This window comes from Carcharhinus amblyrhynchos, unplaced genomic scaffold (genome assembly GCF_965287045.1).
Source record: "Carcharhinus amblyrhynchos unplaced genomic scaffold, sCarAmb.v2.hapA scaffold_44, whole genome shotgun sequence".
Lineage (NCBI taxonomy): Eukaryota > Metazoa > Chordata > Chondrichthyes > Carcharhiniformes > Carcharhinidae > Carcharhinus > Carcharhinus amblyrhynchos.
Window position 1 is genome coordinate 1,056,488 of NW_027649785.1, and position 19,508 is coordinate 1,075,995.

General features: G+C 44.4%; 1 protein-coding gene across 1 annotated transcript in view; it reads left to right on the forward strand.

Moving 5' to 3' along the window:
- The window catches only part of timm50 (translocase of inner mitochondrial membrane 50 homolog (S. cerevisiae)), a 135,845-nt gene that overhangs the window by 67,520 nt on the left and 48,817 nt on the right, over window positions 1-19,508 (forward strand). The window contains exon 3 of the mRNA XM_080181945.1: window positions 2,109-2,130. Coding sequence (XP_080038071.1) covers window positions 2,109-2,130 — 22 coding nt within the window. The remainder of the gene's footprint in view (window positions 1-2,108; window positions 2,131-19,508) is intronic.

Sequence of the window (19,508 nt, forward strand, 5' to 3'; positions counted from 1 at the left end):
CATACAATTTTACACCAAATGGTAACTTTCTGCCTCCCAATCTACAATTGCTCTACCCAACTTTGCAGCAGTAGAAAAGCAGTAAATCCAGCAATCCGCTCCCTCAGTAGTACTCCCGCTCCCTCTCAAACAATCTGCAATGAAGTGCCGTCCTAGATTCCTGTATCGCTAGATGGACGTTAACCCAAATCTTTCTGTCTCAGTTGCAGGAGTGTTACCATTTATGTTCCCCTTGGCTGGGATGTCTCAAACCAGGGGGGCACAACTCTCAGAGTAAGGGGCCAGCCATTTAGGACTGAGATGATGAGAAATTCTGAGGGTGGTGAATCATTGAAATTCTCTGCCCCGTAGGGCCATTAAGGCTGAATCTGTTCAAGACTGAGATTGATGGATTTCTACATATTAAACATATGAAGGGATACCGGGAGTACAGGGAAATGGTGTTAAAGTAGTGGATTAGCAATAATCTCATTGAATGGTGAAGTGGGCTCAAAGGGCTGAATGGCCTACTCCTCCTATTTCTTACGTTCTTATGAACCGCAGTTAGTAGCTTAGAAAGTGTGTTTTAATTTATTAAAAAAGCATCATTGCATTTAACTTTGTGTGGTTTGGACATCTGATATTCTCAAAAAGTGAGAGAGATCAAATGTAGTGACTCAATCTTGAACCAACTGAGAACAGCTTGTTCATTACACAGCCCAGAGTGTCTCACATTACTGCTCCAGAAGATTTCCCCACTGTGCCATTGAGACGCACCTTTGTTGTCAAGGGCTTTGAGCTCCTGGATGTGTGGTTTGCTCTTGATTCCTAGGTTGCCCTTCATAATTAGGGTGATGGCAACGGAGAGCATATGGCCAGGAATGGATCTCCTCTTCCTCCGACAAGGAGGAATCTTCCGCACCCTTGATCATTCCCAGTCAATGACCCTTCAAAGCAGCTGATATGGATTGGACTGGGCTACATCGGTACCTACGGCTGAATCATAGAACCCTACAGTGCAGAAAGAGGCCCTTCAGCCCATCGAGTCCACACCCAACACAATCCCACCCAGGCCCTACCCCCCCATCCCTACATATTATACCTACTAATCCCTCAAACCTCCGCTACCCTGGATACTAAGGGGCAATTTCATGGCCAATCAACCTAACCCACACATCTTTGGACTGTGGGAGGAAACCGGAGTACCCAGAGGAAACCCACGCAGACATGAGGAGAATGTGTAAACTCCACACAGACAGTGACCCGAGCCGGGAATCAAACCCAGGACCCTGGAACTGTGAAGCAGCAGTGCTAACCCACTGTGCTACCATGCCGCCCATGAACAGCCCAAAGATTTTGGTGTTCAAATATAGATTGAAAAGTACCCATTGGAAGGTGGCTAAAGAATTAAAGGCAGTGGTTGGGGGGGTGTGTGGAGGGTGGTGTGGTGGTGGATATTGGGATGGGTAGATGATGGTTACTTCTAACTGCTTAGTCCTTACAACTCCTAGAGTACAGCTTCTAATGGTTTGGCAACTGCCTAATACACAAAGCCATAAAGTCCAGAAGGCGCTGAGTTTATTCCATGTCTGTGCTGTGATTGCTAATTTTATCTGCAGCAGCAAATGGGCCATTAAAATTGGCCCTGGGCTTGGGAGGCTGGAGGAGAAAATAAGCCAAGGCCAATCACTCCAAATCGCTATTCAGTGCTTTGCCCTTGTTTGGCCAACAGGATTTGGCATGGCTTTGTCATGCCTATGAGTAACCTGCGGGCAATCAGTCAGACACAAAGAATGGCCACTTGGATGAGTTGGTCGCAAAGCCAGCAAGAGCTCCCAAGCCTTGAGGATAGAAAGGGGTGTGAGTGGATTGACTTCCACTGCATGTTGCTAATCAAGTCCAGGCCTAGCAGCAGACCTGATTCTAGCTATAGTGAGGGTGCTGGCGGTAGTTTGAGAGCCAGCTGCTTCCTCCATCCATTGACAGATGTATTTGAATATTCATATGTTTGGCGATTAATTTCTGTTTTAATTGGGAGGATGGTGTTGGGCTATGAATGCTCCCATCCTGCTGGTAAACAGGCTGCAGAAACTGATCTTTTTTTCTCTCTCTCTCTTTCCTCTCCGCAGATTCCAGATGAATTCGATAATGGTGAGTTAAATCAATTTGGAATTGTTTGCACTGCTGGGTTCAGCTTGGGGTTGGCATGTCGATGCAAGCTTCTTTTCTCCGGGTGGCACAGCCTGGACAAAATGTCCTTTTTTTTTAATTCTTTAATAAATACTGCAAATGTTGCTTCTGCTCACAGATGGTCCCCTTTGCGAAAGTGGGATTTAAGTATAATAGAAATTGGGCCTCCCTTCTGTCTATATTTCGAGCTGTAAACTCCACAAAGTGAACAGTTTGCAGAACGATGCTCCACCTCCACAACGTAAAATGAATAAGTGTTCAGGGCAGAATATTCCTCTGCTCCCTGTATCTATTTGTATATAATACCCCAAGTACCAGATTGCTTTGACACTGTTCGTAGCTGTGACTAGGCCTTCCAGGGGATGAGAAACAAATGTTTTACTTCTCAGTAGCAGAGCTGGTCTTGAATTATATTTGGTACCCAACAATAAAATTCAGAGTTCAGCATGAAGGAGGCAATTTGTAGACTCTGTACAGTGCAGAAGGATGCCATTGGGTCCGCACTCTGACAGAGTACCCTATCCCTGCAGCCCCACACATCTAGCATGGCCAATCTACACAGCTTAGGACTTGTGAGAGGAAACCGGAGAACCCAGAGGGAAACACACGCGAGACGTGGGGGGGAAACCCCCCCCAATCCCACTTCCCCCAAGATAGAATCCCCCACACAGACACGCACACGCGCGCACGCACACGTGTGCGCAGATGCACAGCAACACACATAGGTCCGCAGACATGGGGAGAATGTGCAAACTCCACACAGTTCACTCCATTTCAGTTTGAAGCAGAAAGTAACCACTGTGCATAAGCACAGTTGTATGCGACTGTAACGTTTACATTACGGCGATCTTGATGGCTTTCCCGGGGATTTCACTTTGAGAGAAGCGCAGTGTGTAAGAGTGGACTGTCGCCTGGACTGTATCATGGAATTGAGGGCACGGCATCCCATCTGGTGAACCCTTCCCTCAGCCGGCTGTCCTGAATTCCTCAGTAAAAGTACAGCAGCCTATTACTGCAATTCAATTATTTTTAGCTGGAGTGGTTGCTTCATTTCCCTGGTTTTCTGTAGCTTTCACATGTTGTTGCCTGGGGCTCAGGCAGGAGTGGGGAACACTTAATTGGTACTGAAATGCTTAAGGGGGTGATAGATTCACCCGACCCCATCACATAATGCAGCAGCTTAAAGAGGGTTTTGCGCAATCAGGGCTGATTTATTCAGGCAATTTAAATGCTATATTTTTAAATGATGATTGAACGTTAACTACTTGTGTCATTTTCTGTATTAATTCTCAAAAACTATGGAATTGGCTGCAGTAATGCTTTAAATTTTGTTTGTATCGTGACTGGTCCCTTTTTCTTATAAAGGGGTTTTATATTTCAGTGCCACTTTTGGCAAAGCATTGAGAAGCCGGTGTGGATGTGGACAGTGAGGAACCGGGTCTCTGCAGATGCACAGCAAAAGGGCAGCTGAGGGTTCTGCACATGTACAAGTGTTAGCTTTGCAGTGCTGCACTCCATTCTTTACACTTCTGTTTGGTTCCAGACAAACAAGATGGGCCAAAGGGACTCTTGCTGCGCTCGACTATATGAGGACTGCAGATTCAGAGTCCAGTTCCTAATCCCCGTGTCTGCGGGGTTTTCCTCTGGCTTCTTTGGTTTCCTCCCACAGTCCAAAGATATGCAGATTAGGTGGATTGGCCATGCTAAATTACCCCTTAGTGTCAGGGGGACTGGCTAGGGTAAATAGTGGGCTATGGGCATAGGGCCTGGGTAGGACTGTGGCCAATGTAACGCAGTGGTTCAAATGGCCTCCTTCTGCACTGTAGGGATTCTATGATAAAGACAGAAAAGTGGCTCTCCATTACCATTAGATTTACTAATCACTGGCTACAATTAAAACAATCCGAGGAACATTCAGTGTCTGCATTTCTAAACTGTGAAAGATTATTAAATTAACAGGGAGGTGAATAGTATTACCATCTGGAAATAAGAAGAGGCAGTGACATAATGGTCTAGCCTCTAGACTAGTAATCCAGAGATCCACTTAAGGAAATCTGCCATCCTCACCTAGTCTGGCCTACATGTGATGCCAAAGCCGCAGTAATGTGGTTGACTCTTAACTGGCCTAGTAAGCCACTCAGTTCAAGGACAATTAGGGATGGGCAACAAATGATTGCCCTGTCAGCGATGCCCAGACCCTGTAAATGAATTTTAAAAAACAAAAATCAGGTATATCATAACTTTAGTGGAAATATTTTAGATAAACTAACTGTCATAAATAACTGAATTTAGGAAGAGTTTTGTTTGGGTTTTTTTTGTTTTCCAGCACATTAGCTGGATGTTATTGGGGGCCACATCCATGCAATGCAGTACTGCAAACATCCCTGTCCATACCCTTGTTAGAAATTGACAAACAGACAGTAATAAAGAGAGAAGAAATTGCAGGTAGAATAGTCACCTCACCTGCCCACAGCAGAGTCCGACAAGCAGGTTACCTGTGTCTTGAGGACAAATAGTGTTCCAAATACAATGGGCTGGGATTTTTCGGTTCTGCTCGCAGATGGGATCTTCCAGTCCTGCCAAAGCCAATGGACTTTGGCTGGCTCGCTGTGTCCGCAGTGACAGGACTGGAAAATCTCTGCTAATCTATTTTAAAAATATAATTAGAATCATAAACACTTGTAGCACAGAAAAAGATCAGTCGACACGATCTTTCTGCCCCTGGATAGGCGTTGTCCAATTAGTCCCTCACCCTCGTTTTTCCCGCAGGCTTTCGCATATTTATCCAATTCCCTTTTGGAAGTTCTTGCTGAATCTGCTTTCCTAACCCCCTTTGTATGTCCCTGACTGCAACAACTTGATATAATTGGGGAAATAAAAGTTCCCTTGCCTTCCTGTTTCTATCCTGTTTAGTTACTGATCCTCCCAATAGCGGAATGAGTTTCCCCTTATTTTGGAATTACTTGTTTCTCTGCCGCTGATGATGACATTTGCAGTTTGAGTAGCTGATGTAATCAAACAAGATTTGACAGGAAGCTTCTTAAGAAACTATCAGAATTGATGGTCAAAAGCTTGGTTTGAAAAGGTAGATTTTGAGGAGTTCCCTTATAGAATTGAGCTGGTGTTTGGGGGGGTGGATGTGGGGAAGAGGTTTACAGAGGATATTTCTGGAATTTTTTTTCTGCTGACAGCTGTATGTTGTTACCGTTGTTGAATTCAATTGCTTTTCGGTCTCCTGTTCTGTGACGTAATAAAATATACATTTTATCCCAAATATCTATTTCTTCTGTTGTTGAATGGAAGAGTTGGAAAGATGCCTTTAGCGTGCAGGTGGCTGCCACTGATGTCGCAATAGAATATTCCTTACCGTCTAGCACTCTGGCTCAGTGGGTTGATTAGATCACAGGTAACTTGGGCTTTACAGGTGTGTGCTGAAGGCAGAATGGCTAATATGCTCAATCCAAGGGCACACCGGAGCGTGGTGACTTCTTGCAAACTGTGCCCAGCATACCATCTTAATTCCAACTCTTTTATCTACCTCACATTAAGTTGATATTTCTCTACACCCTAGCTATGACTGTAACATTACATTCTGCACTCTCTCCTTTCCTTCCCTACGTACAGTATGCTTTGTATAGCGTGCAAGAAACAATACTTTTCACTGTATACCAATACATGTGACAATAATAAATCAAATCAAAACATTATCATTTTTAAAATCTTGTTCATCGTGGCCGCCACCTTCCTTTTTGAATGTAATTATTTTTCATTAATCTTGTTGCTGTTTGCTTGTGTTATAAGCTGATATTGCAAGCACAGCACGAAACAAGTTCAGAAGCAGCTGATGGGTGGCCTACGTTTGTGTCCGTGTAACAGATTTCATTCGAGTGGCACTCGATGAAAGTAAATAAGTGTCTGGGAGAAGGAGAGGAAGTGCAGTCGAGTTTTCTGTGGAAGTCGCCAGGCTTGTGGTAGCTAATGGTCAACAGTCAATTGCCAGAAATGTGGAGAGAGGAGTTGAGGAAGGGGAGAGTCAGATGTGGGCCATGTGAAAAGGCAAGGGAGAAGCAAAGATTGGAAGTAAAGTTGGTGTATTTTCAGTTCTGAGTGGGAGGTAAAGAACATCAAATTGCAATGCAGTACCAGAAAAGGTGGTGAGACAGGGGCCCCCAGAGTAGGACTAAAACACACAAATGTTTAATGTAGCCCCATGCGAACGTAGGCATATCAGCCCATTTGGGTTCCAATAACAACAGCTTTAATGTGAAGGGAGTGATTTTAATCAAAGGAAAATGTCTTTGCAATGACAAGTTCAGTCAGATGGTGATGGATGGCGATTGACTAGATCTCCTTTTGGGGAAGGAGCAGAGTTTCCTCAGGAACAGAAGTCTCGAACCTGACATTCGTGGTTAAAAATAGATAGTTTTGGCCAGGAAAATATTGGAGTGGCAGTGGGTGTTGGAATTGTCTTGGATAAGTATGGAAAGAAACTGGCTGAGAGGAGGAAAAATAGCCAAGATAATAGCATGAGGGAAATGTTGAGGCCCACATGTCTGTGGGCAAGAGCGAGAGCTTTGTTTACATAGAATACATAGTTGTGAAACCAACTATTTGACTCAACTGATTGCGGCAATGTCTCTCCTCCTCCCACTCTATTTTGGTGCTCTAGTGGTAATGTCACTGGACTACTAATCCAGATGCCCAGGCTAATGTTCTCAGATAGAAATCCTATCCAAGCAGCTAGTGCAGTTTAAATTCAATTAATAAGAAAATATTGGAATTGAAAACTAGCCTTAGTAATGGTGACTGTGAAACTGTCATTGATTGATGTAAAGCCCCATCAGGTTCACTAACGTCCTTTAGGAAAGGAAATCTGCCATCCTTACCTGGTGGGGCCTACATGTGACTCCAGACTCAGCAATGTGGTTGATTGAACTGCTCTTGGAAATGGCATAGCGAGCCTTCAGTTCGAGGACGTTTAGGGATGGGCAACAAGTGCTGGGCCTTGCCAGCGATGCCCATACCCCATGAAGGAATACATTTAAAAAAACTCACTCTATCTACATATTTTCCTTTCTCTGTGTTGGTTTAGCTTCTCAAGTGTAGTAACAGGGACTTGTGAAGCTCAATGTGAGATTGCTTTGCTTTTCTGTGAAGCTTTCCCCATTTAAAATATAGTCATAAACAAGTGTTTTAAGCAACCTCGCACTACCAATGGCCACTCAGTCCATTCCACCATCGTCTCAAAGTCCCATCCTGTTTCCTTTAGGACTAAATTATTGCCATTCTTTTTACTTCAGTATTGTCTGAACCTATTGTCACCAGTCTTTCCATCCCTGTATCCAAATAACTCCTAAACATTGTCAGTGGAAATAGGGTTCCAGAGCAGTTTCCCACGCATACCTACTCTGAGAAACTGCACAGAACTGCTTGCTGTTTCCTCCTTCCTCAGCTAGTGTTGGTCCACTTTTCTATCCTTTCCCTCATGCCTCATGCCTTGCCCTTCAGTAATCTTCTCTGTGGTAATTTGCTGCGAGTTTTCCAGAAGTCTAAGTAAATATATTGCATTCACGGATCCCCTCCCCCCTTTAGATGTTTCTGACACCACCTCAAAGAACTTAGTTTCAAGTGTGGCCCTTCAGTCTGAAAACAAGAGTCTGCTTGCTCCACCCTTTTCATTCAGCCATTGCATTCCAGATCATAATCACGCTGTAAAAAAAAATTTTGTGAACTATTTAAGTTTTGCCTCCTCTAGCTATTAACCCTCCTGACAGTGGAAACTCTTGCACATGATACAGAGATATGTAGAGGGCAGGTAGTATTGAGGAAGCAGGGGGGCTGCAGAAGGACTTGGACAGGTTAGGAGAGTGGGTGAAGAAATGGCAGATGGAATACAATGTGGAAAACTGTGAGATTATACACTTTGGAAGGAGGAATGGAGGCGCAGGCTATTTTCCAAATGGGAAAATGCTTTGGAAATCCTTGGGAGTCCTTGTTCAAGATTCTTTTAAGGTTAACATGCAGGTTCAGTCAGTAGTTAGGAAGGCAAATGCAATGTTAGCATTCATGTCGAGAGGGCTAGAATTCAAAAGCAGGGATGTACTACTGAGGCTGTATAAGGCAGTGGTCAGACCCCATTGTATTGTTAGCAGTTTTGGACCCCGTATCTAAGGAAGGATGTGCTGGCCTTGGAAAGGGTCCAGAGGTTCACAAGAATGATCCTGGAATGAAGAGCTTGTCGTATGAGGAACAGCTGAGGACACTGGGTCTGTATTTGTTGGAGTTTAGAAGATAAGGGGGCATCTTATTGAAACTTGCAGGATACTGCGAGGCCTGGACAGAATGGATGTGGAGAGTATGTTTCCACTAGTAGGGAAAGCTAGAACCAGAGGGCAGACCTCAGGCTAAAGGGACGACCCTTTAAAACAGAGATGAGGAGGAATTTCTTCAACCAGTATGTGGTCAATCTGCAGAACTCTGCTGCAGAAGGCTGTGGAGGCCAAGTCATTGAGTGTCTTTAAGACAGAGATAGATAGGTCCTTGATTAATAAGGGGATCAGGGGTTATTGGGAGAAGGCAGGAGAATGGGGATGAGAAAAATATCAGCATGATTGAATGGTGAAGCCGACTCAATGGGCCGAGTGGCCTAATTCTGCCCCTATGTCTTATGGTCTTGTCAGAATCCTTAATTTTGAACTCCTATATTCAAACCTGTTTCAACCTTCTCTGGTCTAAGCATAACAATCGTTGCTCCCCTTTTTTTCAAATAATTAAAATCCTCCTTCCTTGGTACCATGATAGTAAATTTCCTGTGTCCTGTCCATCCTCCCCTTGGTGTGGCATCCAGAATTGAATACACTATCCTGTCTACCAAAAAGAGACCAATGTGAATAAAAATGGAAACACCCCAGGGGACAAGAAGACAACAAGCCACAATATAAGGGCAAGGCATCACAGTGGACCACAAGGGTTGGATGTCAGCCAAACGAAAAGTGGCAAAGCACTAAGAGAAGGAGACATGTTCTCTCTCTGTCCGGGCCCAAAAATATTGACTTATAAAGAATTTTATATTCTAGACCTCCGTATAGTAAAGTAAGGATCTTGTGTGCTTTCAAAAAGAGATGTCAATTAGTCCTACCATTTCTGTACCTTGAGATTTCTCTGTTCCTGCGCCTCCTTTGATATTATACTCTTTAGTTTATATAGTCTCTCCTTACTTTCTTCATGCCTACTTTAGTTTCTTTATTGTCTTATTTTCATTGTTACTGTAAGCCCTCGCTATTCTGGTTTTAGGTGGTGCAGTTACACACTAAGTCAGCAAGGAGAAACCTGTTTTTAGGGGCGGGTCAAAGATAAATGGTAAGCAGCATATTTCACCTTAAATGACTTAGAAGGACGGTTGACAGGTATAATAGTACTTTGCTGTTAAATATGAAAGAGAATTTGAGTCATTAGCAGAATCTTATTGGGAAATGTTAGCTTTAAAATGTGTCTGCTGATTGTGATTGCAACCTCTGATAACTCCTGTACCTTAATCGGATTGGCCCAGGTTACTGGAGAAATGATGAACCATTTTGCTTCTGGGAAAATGAAACTCCTGCAATCCTCGGGTTCCACCATTAGAGGCCAGTGCTGTGTTGGCAGATTCTACCAGCAGAGTCTAATAGTAGGACCCCATTAGTGCAAAAGTGCATTGCTGCCTCTCAGCGTCAGGGACCCAGGTTCAAGTCCCGTCTTGGTTGACTAGTGTGAAGTTTGCACATTCTCCCTGTGTCTGTGTGGGTTTCCTCCAGGTGCTCCAGTTTCCTCCCACAGTCCAACATGTGCAGATTAGGTGGATTGGCCATGCTAAATTGTCCCTCAGTGCCCAAAGGTGTGTAGGTTAGGTGGATTGGTCATGTTAAATTGTCCCTCGGTGCTCAAAAGGTGTGTAGGTTAGATGGATTGGCCGTGCTAAATTATCCCTCAGTGCCCAAAGATGTGCAGATTAGGTGGATTGGCCATGCTAAATTGTCCCTCAGTGCCCAAAGGTGTGTAGGTTAGGTGGATTGGCCATGCTAAATTGTCCCTCAGTGTCCAAAGATGTGTAGGTTTAGGGGGATTAGCAGGTTAAATGATTAATTAATGGTTAAATGATTAAGATTAGTGAGTTACGGGGATAGGATGTGGGTAAAATGCTTTGTCAGCAAGTCGGTGTAGCCTAGATGGGCCAAATGGCCTCTTTCTACCCTATAGGGATTCCATGGAGGGTATATATACATGTTTATTGCTGTTCTGATATGTCTGGATGCGGAGCAGAAACCAAGTCTCAGCTATCTTTGTGGAGTCTGATCATCGGTAGTACGAGAGAACAGAGGTAAAACCAGAATTAATGAGAGACTTGTTCCAGACCCCTCTTGCTGTTTTGGATGTAAGCAGTGCAAGTTATAAATCCACGTTCGGTGTCATGTTTTGTCTTCTCGCCATTTGCCACCCCCAGTCCCCCGAAAGATAATTTGAATTCACCTTTTCTGCCAACGCGTTTCTTTTTAATCCTTGTGTTTATTGCCGCTTTGAGAAAGAAGGGTAAGACTGGAGTGACCATCTGACACCTACATCTGCAGGGAACACTGCTTCTAACAGGAATGATGATAAGTCAGAAATACTAAAATAAACTCAGGTGGAATACTAAGATTGGAACAGTTTTTTTCCAATGATATTAGAAGTGAACGGGTGTCCTTTCCTGTTGCTGTGTAAGTGCAATAATTGGTGACAGTGAGCGGGCAATCCCAGAGGTTGTTTGCATTCCATTGTGGAAAGTTGTGAAACTGAATTTGCAACTGAAACTGCAAATGCAACCATTGGAATCTTGACAGCAGAGAGAAAAAAAAGGGGCATTTTGGTGTTTAAAAACTGAACTGGTTTACTTCAGGGCAGGGCAGTTTCCTTTCTAATTTGCCCGGCATAAACGTAACTCCAATCTTGCACTGTGGTCACGACTTGGATTGCCCCTTTGAATTGGCCTAGCAAGCCACTGAGTTGCTAAGCAGATGTGTAATAAATATTACAGGGATGGCACAGCGGTTAACACTGCAGCCTCCCTGTGCCAGGGACACGGGTTTGATTCCCGGCTTTGGTCACTCTGTCTGTGTGGCTTCTGCGTGTTCTCCCCATATCTGCATGGGTTTCCTTCGGATGCTGCGGTTTCCTCCCTCAGTCTGAAAGATGTGCTGGTTAGGTGCGTTGGCCATGCTAAATTCTCCCTCCGGGATGTGACGACTAGGGGATTTCCACAGCAACTTCATTGCAGTGTTAATGTGCGCCTACTTGTGACACTAATAAATAAGCTTAAACATTAACCTTGTAGTGGTATCCATAAAGTACGAGGCAAGCTTTCGGAGGTAGGAGAGTGAACCAGTATATTTGCGATATATAATTGCCCCAGTCTGATGATGTATATGTGCAAAGCCATTGCCAGCTTGCCTTATCAAGGAATTGGAGGGACAAACTCGTGTTGTTTGTGTGTGTCTGTCGGTACGGAGATGGCATCTGTACTTGACATCATCTTTGTTATTAGAGTACTGGTTTTGGTGACGTGACTGTACTAATGGGAGGCAAAGTCTGCTCCACACAGACCGCAGTAAAAACGTAGTGATCCTGGCAGCCAAAAAGGACAAAACTACCTGGAGTTACTTTTATTTATCTTAACAAATGCTGGTAATAATTATTGGCACGTGTACTCTGGCTACTTTTAACAGACTCATTTTCCTTACTGTTGCACATTCTGACAAAAAAAACCTCACTCTCAAAAAAAATTGGATCGGCCGCAGAACAAAACCACCCAACTAATTAATCACTCCCTCATTGTTAACCAAAATCCTTTCAATTTGCATATTAATTAGCTGCAGATTAATACCATGATTAAAACGAGATGAATTGGTTTTAATAGATTAACATGAAATGATCAAACTCAGATGTGTGTTTGCCCGCATGGCGCCTGTTCATTGTGTTATAGATGTTGTCCTGTGTGACTGCAGGGCCTGATCATAGGAGGCTTGGCTTTAGAGATTTGTTCTTCAGAATAGGCATTCAAGCTGTGACATAGCTGCTGCAGGTTGGAGCCTGGGTTAAGGGAAAAAGTTATTTTTTTTTTAAGTTTTAAAATTTATTTATTTATTAGGCTTGAATTAACACTGAAGTATTCATGCAGCGAAAATTCCCTAGTCACCACACGCCAGCACCTGTTCGGGTTACACTGAGGGAGAATTTAGCACGGCCAATGCACCTAACCAGCACGTCTGGGAGGAAACCAGAGCACCTGGAGGAAACCCACACAGACGTGGAAAGAACGTGCAGACTCCATAAAGACAGTGACCCAAGCAGGGAATCGAACCCGGGTCCCTGGTGTTGTGAGGCAGCAGTGCTAACCCACTGTGCCACAGCGATAGAGGTAGATAGTGGTAGCTGCAGGAATATATTATATTCATCTGACTGCGGGAGTAGCCTCACCATTCAAAATGCTTGCTTCATAATCCTGGGGTGATGGCCCCTTGTTAGAGTTGAAGCATTCATCATTGCTTCACTGGATTGTGCAGAGGTTTGCCTGGTAGTTCCAAAGCATGGATGTCCATTTTTCATTTGGCTTCTGATAGCAAGAGAGGTATCACAAGCAACCGTGCAGTATGGCTGGTGTAGTCAGGGTAGCAGGTAGAAAATAAACGGCTGATTCTGGTGCCACTTTTGTCCAGTCAAGTATTTGATTTATTATTGTCACACATATTAGAATACAATGAAAAGTATTGTTTCTAGTGTGCTGTATAGGCAAAGCATACTGTTCGTTGAGTACACTGGACAGAAGGAAAGAGGAGGGTGCAGAATATGGCTAGGGTGTAGAGAAAGATTAACTTAAAACAAGGTAGGTCCATTCAGAAGTCTGATGGCAGCAGAGAAGAAACTGTTCTTGAGTCCATTGCAACGTGAATTTATGTCTTTTTCCTGACGGAAGAAAGTGGAAGAGAGAATGTCCGGGGTGCGAGGGTGTTATTCTGAGGCAGCGGAAGGTGCAGATGGAGTGTGTGGGTGGGAGGCTGTTTGCGTGATGAACTGGGATATGTTCATAACTCGTTGTAAGTTTTTTGCGGTCTTGGTCAGAGCAGGAGCCATACCAAGCTGTGATATATCCAGAAAGGATGCTTTCTGTGGTGCATTTGGAGGAGTTGGTGAGAGTCGTAGCGAACAGGCCAAAATCAAAATTTCCAGCCAGAATACTTTTACTTCCATTCAGCTGTTCTTGAGCAAATCTCGCATTTACTATTCTGTTGTCATTGTATCTGCTAATAGTATAGAGTCGATTCAACAGCTATTGAAAAAGCTTTGTATTTTAACTATGAGGTAAGCTGACCTCAGCCAAAATGGCAGTAAAAAAATTACTTTGCTTTTGACAAATTCCAAAGTGTTTTAAAATTGTAATCACTATTTTAATATAGGAAATGGCCATGTAGTTTTCATATTCTGAAATTGCATTTTGCACCCTTGGATTAGTCTCCAGCTTCTCCTCTTCTCCCCCAGAATTGTTACAGCAAAGAAGGCCATTCAGCTCATTGTGTCTGTGCTAGCACTCCAGAGGGAGGAATTTACCTAGGGACTCTCACCTGCCTTTTGCCTGGAGCCCTGCACATTCTTCTTTTCCACATAATAATTCTATTCCCTCTTGAATGTCTTGGTCAAACGGAGTTCACTCCGCTTTGTCATCTGCAAATTTTGATATTATGATCTGAACATCAAGGCCTAGACCATTAATATACATCAGGAGAAGCGAGGATCCCAACACTGATCCCTGGGGAACTCCACTACACACTTTCCTCCACACCAAAAAACATCCTTTAACCACTCTGTCTCCTGTCACTCAGCCAATTTCAAATTCATATTGCTGCTGTCCTTTTTAATTCCGTAAATCATAGAGTCCCTGCAGTACAGAAGGGGGCCATTCGGCCTATCAAGTCTGCACCAACAACAATCCACCCAGGCTCGATCCCCGTAACCCCGTATTTACACTTATAATCCCCTTGACACTAAGGGACAATTTAGCAAGACAAATCACCCTAATCCGCACATCTTTGGACTGTGGGAGGAAACTGGAGCACCTGGAGGAAACCCACGCAGACGGAGAGAATGTGCAGACTCCACACAGTGACCCAAGGCCGGAATTGAACCTGGGTCCATAGCATTGTAAGGCAGCAGTGCTGACCACTGTGCCGCCCCTGCAACTTTGCTCACAGATCAATTGTGCAGCACCTTATCAAATGCCTCTGTTGCACTGTGTGCACTGCTCCATCCTGTTGCTCAACGAAGAGCTGGAGAAACTAATATTAATTTTTCTTTTGCTGGAGGCTTTGTTTCTTGACTATATTAAACTGATCTTGAACTTGTATTTGTCAGGTCCCTGGTGCTGTGAGGCAGCAGTGCTGAGCACCATGCTGCCCATATTGCTTTGCTGTTGCTATTGTTTAAATTTGAACTGGAGAGGGTGATGTGTGTCACCTGGTGTAGTTGAGGTGATTGAAATTCAATATTTGGGGACAGCCGTGGCTCAGTGGTAGGTAGCACCCTCACTGCTGCTAATGCTGAAGGTTTTGGGTTCAGATTCCACTCGGTACACTTGCTGAGCCTCCGGTGTCTGTATGGAGGGAACATTGCAATGTCAGAAGATGCTGCCTTTGAGACAAGTTGGAACCAAGACCTGTGAAAGGCCAGAAAGGATGCCATGGAGTTATTGGGAGAGATGCAGGAGAGCTCCCGCCAGCATCCTTATCACTTTGCTGAATAGGCTGCCAGATATTCCTACAACAGTGCCTACAATATGAAAATTAATTAGCTGTAAAGCATTTAGGATGCTTGCGCTCATGAAAGGTGCTATACATGCTCAAGAACGTTGCTTCTTATGTTGAATGTCGCTGGGCTGAAAACAGGAGTTTGTGTTGTACTGGAGATGGAATGAGCTAAATCGGCCAGGATTCCTTGTCATTGATTATGTTTTTAAGTTTGGGGAATTTGATCGAGGATGGGAGTGAAGTGCTGTGTGCTGACACTCGGCATCGAGCCCTGCCTGAAAATAATGGCATTTGCACCAGGTGTCAGTGAAACTGCAGTCAGGTTGAGTTATTAGCTTTCGGACAGGTGGGGAGAAAATTGGGATGTTGCGGGGGTGGCACGGGAGGGGGGTGGTTTGGGCAGTGGAAAATTCAGCCCATATGACTGTATGCTTTGTGTACGGCAGAAAATATTTCTACAGGCGAGCTGCCCCACAGAGGGTGTGCAATTTAACAAGGTCAGTTCTGCTCAATCTGTCTATGCAAATTTAATATACTGAGTCTGCATTACACCTCCTGGTCTCGGTATAAGCATCCTATTATATTCTTTTATGAAATGGACAAAAACTCACTGCAGGGGCCCTGGCTTTGATTTATAGTATTTACACACGGGATGAAGTCAGTCTAATCCCTTTCCCAGCACAGCAGCAGAATGCTTAACTCACCCATCTCAATAATATAAGCAAAGGGCTGTAATAACGTACTTTCAGGTAAGGAATTAGACCGTGAACCAGGTATGACGAGTGTGTAAATGAAGGGCTCATGACAAACACCGAGTTTGAGCACCTGGTTAGCCGAGAAGTGAACTTGTGACCCATCTGGGAGTCTGGCGTTCATTACATATATTCTCCGCCACTTTACTTTTTATTTTTTTTTAAACATTTGACAAAACTGGTTTTTGTGATGGAAAAGCCTTAGAATTGTGTGTGAAGATAATTCACGGTTTAGTTTATAAGGACACACTGTAAATGCAAAACACCTACCATGCTTAAATGAGCCTTCTGGTGTATGTGTTCAAGGGCTTTCTCATGGTAAATAACTAAAACAAGAAAGCCAGAGCAGAGAAATGCACTTTACAATTCTAATAAGATTTACGAAACATTGGATAAAGGAGCTGTTTGCACTGCGGCTGAGGGAACAGCTGTAGTTCTACATTAACAGCGCTTGACCCAGTGTAAGGACAGCAGGTCAGGGTGACAGAAGAGCCCTGCCGTGGCTCCACATTGCCCTTTAGGCATGGCTACAGGGAGCATGGTGGCAAATGGTGTAATGAAGCATAATGAGGACCTTTGGGGCTGAGGTAAAATGGCGATCCCCAAGGACCCAGAGCTCAGGCCTCCCAGCTGCTTTGCCGTAACATATTGCACAGCAGAAACACAAATTTTGAAACATTCTCCCACAGGAGTCCAAATGCTGTTTGGGACTGGGGTCTGAGGCTGCAACTAAAGGCATTAGAGATGTAAAAGCAACTGGTTTAGCAGAGAGTGGAGTGATTTGATTTAAGGCTGCTTTGTGAATGTTTGAAGTATGAATGGGAGTTGCTTCACCTGCTAAGTATGACAAGGTCAGCATATGTTGTACTGAGTGTGAGGCATTAATGAATCAGTGGATCATTGTGCACTGTCCATGCAAGGCTCTGGTCCTTTCAGTGTTTGAATGCCTTGCTGCGCTGATGTTATCTGCAGTTCCCCATACTTGAAACTTGGTAAATATGAGGTGCTTTGAGGTCAAGTTTAGATGCTTCGTTTAATTTAGATCGAACGCCAGCCTGTATCATTTTCAAATCTTTGAAGTTTTCTTTGTTTTTTTTTAAATAAATAAAACTCTCCCTCCCAAGTCTCAACATTACCCCCCCGCAACCACCGCACACACGCCCAGCAATAGCATGAAAGTAGTTCTGCAGCTCTGTCGGCTTCAACATTGGCCACATTTCACTCATTTTTCCTGTAGCACAGGAACGGGGTGGCACCGTGGTTAACACTGCTGCCTCTCAGGGACCCGGGTTCAACTCCCGGCTTGGGTGACTGTCTTTGTGGAGTCGGCACATTCTCCCCGTGTCTGTGTGGGTTTCCTCCAGATGCTCTGGTTTCTTTCCGCAGTCCGAAAGACGTGCTAATGAGGTGCATTGGCCGTGCTAAATTCTCCCTCAGTGTACCCGGACAGGCGCTGGAGTGTGGCGACTAGGGAATTTTCACAGTAACTTCATTGCTGTGTTAATGTAAGCCTTACTTGTGACACTAATAAATAAACTTTAAACAATAAAATTTGTGCACTTGGAGTTTGAATCCAGGTCCTGTAGCCGCACACCCCTCTCTTCGATGCATATTAAAGTTTACCAAAGTGGATAGCTGACCTTCTGTGGGCAGGTTGAGACCTGAGCCAACATCCAGCAAATGCGTAGGGTGGTCATTTGTCCAGAATATCCCGGACAGATGTTCCTGCTTTTCAACCGGCCTGTCCCTGTCCCATGCCAAACAGATTTTTAAAAATCACTGTGCTGTGGTGTCCTGACCACCTGTGGCTTTGACACCTATCTTATCCAACCGAACCCACTGCCATGGAGAAAGCAAACGGCACTGTGCAGCTGCTGGCAGGGAGTGCCAGTGTGAAACCACAAAGGTCACACAAAGGCCTGACCTCAACATCGCTTTTACATCAGGTCGCCAGAAGTGTGCCTGGCTTGCTTGAACTCTATCAGTGATCATCCTCCAATTGGGTTGGCACTAGCCAGTGGCTATCCCTCTAGATCTTTCTCTCTTGCTGCTCCACTGCCCTGTTTGCTCTTTTCTCTCTCCCAACCTTTTCTTTTTAATTACATTTTCTCTTGGGTCTCTTGCTCTCTTTCTTCCGTGTTTTACTTGTGTATGTGTCCCCTCTCTCTCTTGCTCTCCCCATCCCTCGCTTACTTAGCCCTTTCCACCTTATGTTATTCCCATGTGCTACCCCTTTCCTTTTTGTACCTGTGGCTCCTTAGTATGGCAAATGCACTCCCTTCTTGTGTAACCGCCCCCCTAACCCCCAACCCCACCCCACCCCACCCCACCCTTCTGTCGCTCGTCGCATTTCATGCATGTATTCTTCCCGTCTTCTCACGCTCTCACCCTTGTGCGCTCTCACGCTTTCTCCCTCTCTCCACACACAGGTTAACACCTGAAACCCTGTTTGGAATCATTAAACAGTTGTCTGTTTCAGCTGTTCCTCAGCATTAACATCAGAATAAAAAACAAATCAGGAATCATTCAGCACGACTCCGAATGATTGATTAACACTTCTTTTTTGTTTGAATAAGATCAGCCTCCAAAATGCTAATACTCGCTCTCAGAGGAGCATTTAGTAATCAGGGCGCAGTCAGTACTGCCAAGCTGGCTCCTCCTCCCAGCCACACATGGAGGAAGAGAATGGAGCAGAGAACACCAGCTGTACCTAGATTAGCAGTATACTGCTCTCCATTGTCTGACACGGACAATCGTATCAAACCCAGGGCCCGTTTACTCCGATGGTTTAACCCCTTCACTCATGAATTTGCTGGTTATTTCATTGTCCCCAATTATTTTTATTTTAACTATCAGCTTTCTTATCAGTCGAAGATGAGGACTTGAGCTGAGCTAAGTTTCCAGGGGCATTGGTGTCATGGTATTTAAGTAGTTTTTAAAATGGTCATTCATCATACACTGGTGCGTGTCAGTGGACTATTTGACTATGAAGGCATGACAGTTGAACTTGGTCCACAAACGTGTGGGCCAACATGTGTTAGCGTTCTCATCAACTCAGAACCGAGTCTCAATCTCATGCCGTGTTTCCCTCCAGAGCATAGACAGCTCACGTCCTTAACTTAGCATTGTTACCCCCAAAACGCTCATCCCCACCTGGATAAACCTGTTACTTCAAATGCTACAGCCTGAGTCCTCTGCAATACCGAGGCTGCGACATGCACATCCACACTCTCAATCTCTCGCACCCGCACTCACTTTCTCGCCCCCTCCTCCCCTCTCACATCCTTGCTCCCTCGATGTTGAGAATATCATACGTTCAAAAGCTGATCTTTCACCCAAGACATCCCAAACTGTGGAATTGTGCCTGAAACCAGAGATGTCATGTGTTGGATTTTTGTTTAGGATCACTTATGCCTTTCATGGTTATTTCTCCATTATGGATTATTAATAAAGGATAATTATTTAAAACCAATATGATCTTAAACTACCAATTACTGTTAGCAGTGGTGTTGTCTGCCTTTGTGACAGTATGGCAGTGATAATGTATATTATCACAGTCAGCACAATTACATTCCGAGGCCTATATTTACAAAAAGGCATGTGATTCATCCAGGTTCAGAAATTTAGGGCATTGGCAATTGCACATTGTTTTTCCTTCCTCACAAAGAAGGTGGCACAGTGGTTAGCACTGCTGCCTCACAACACCAAAGACCTGGGATCAGTTCTGGCCTCGGGGGACTGCACATTCTCCCAGTGTCTGCATGGGTTTCCTCCAGGT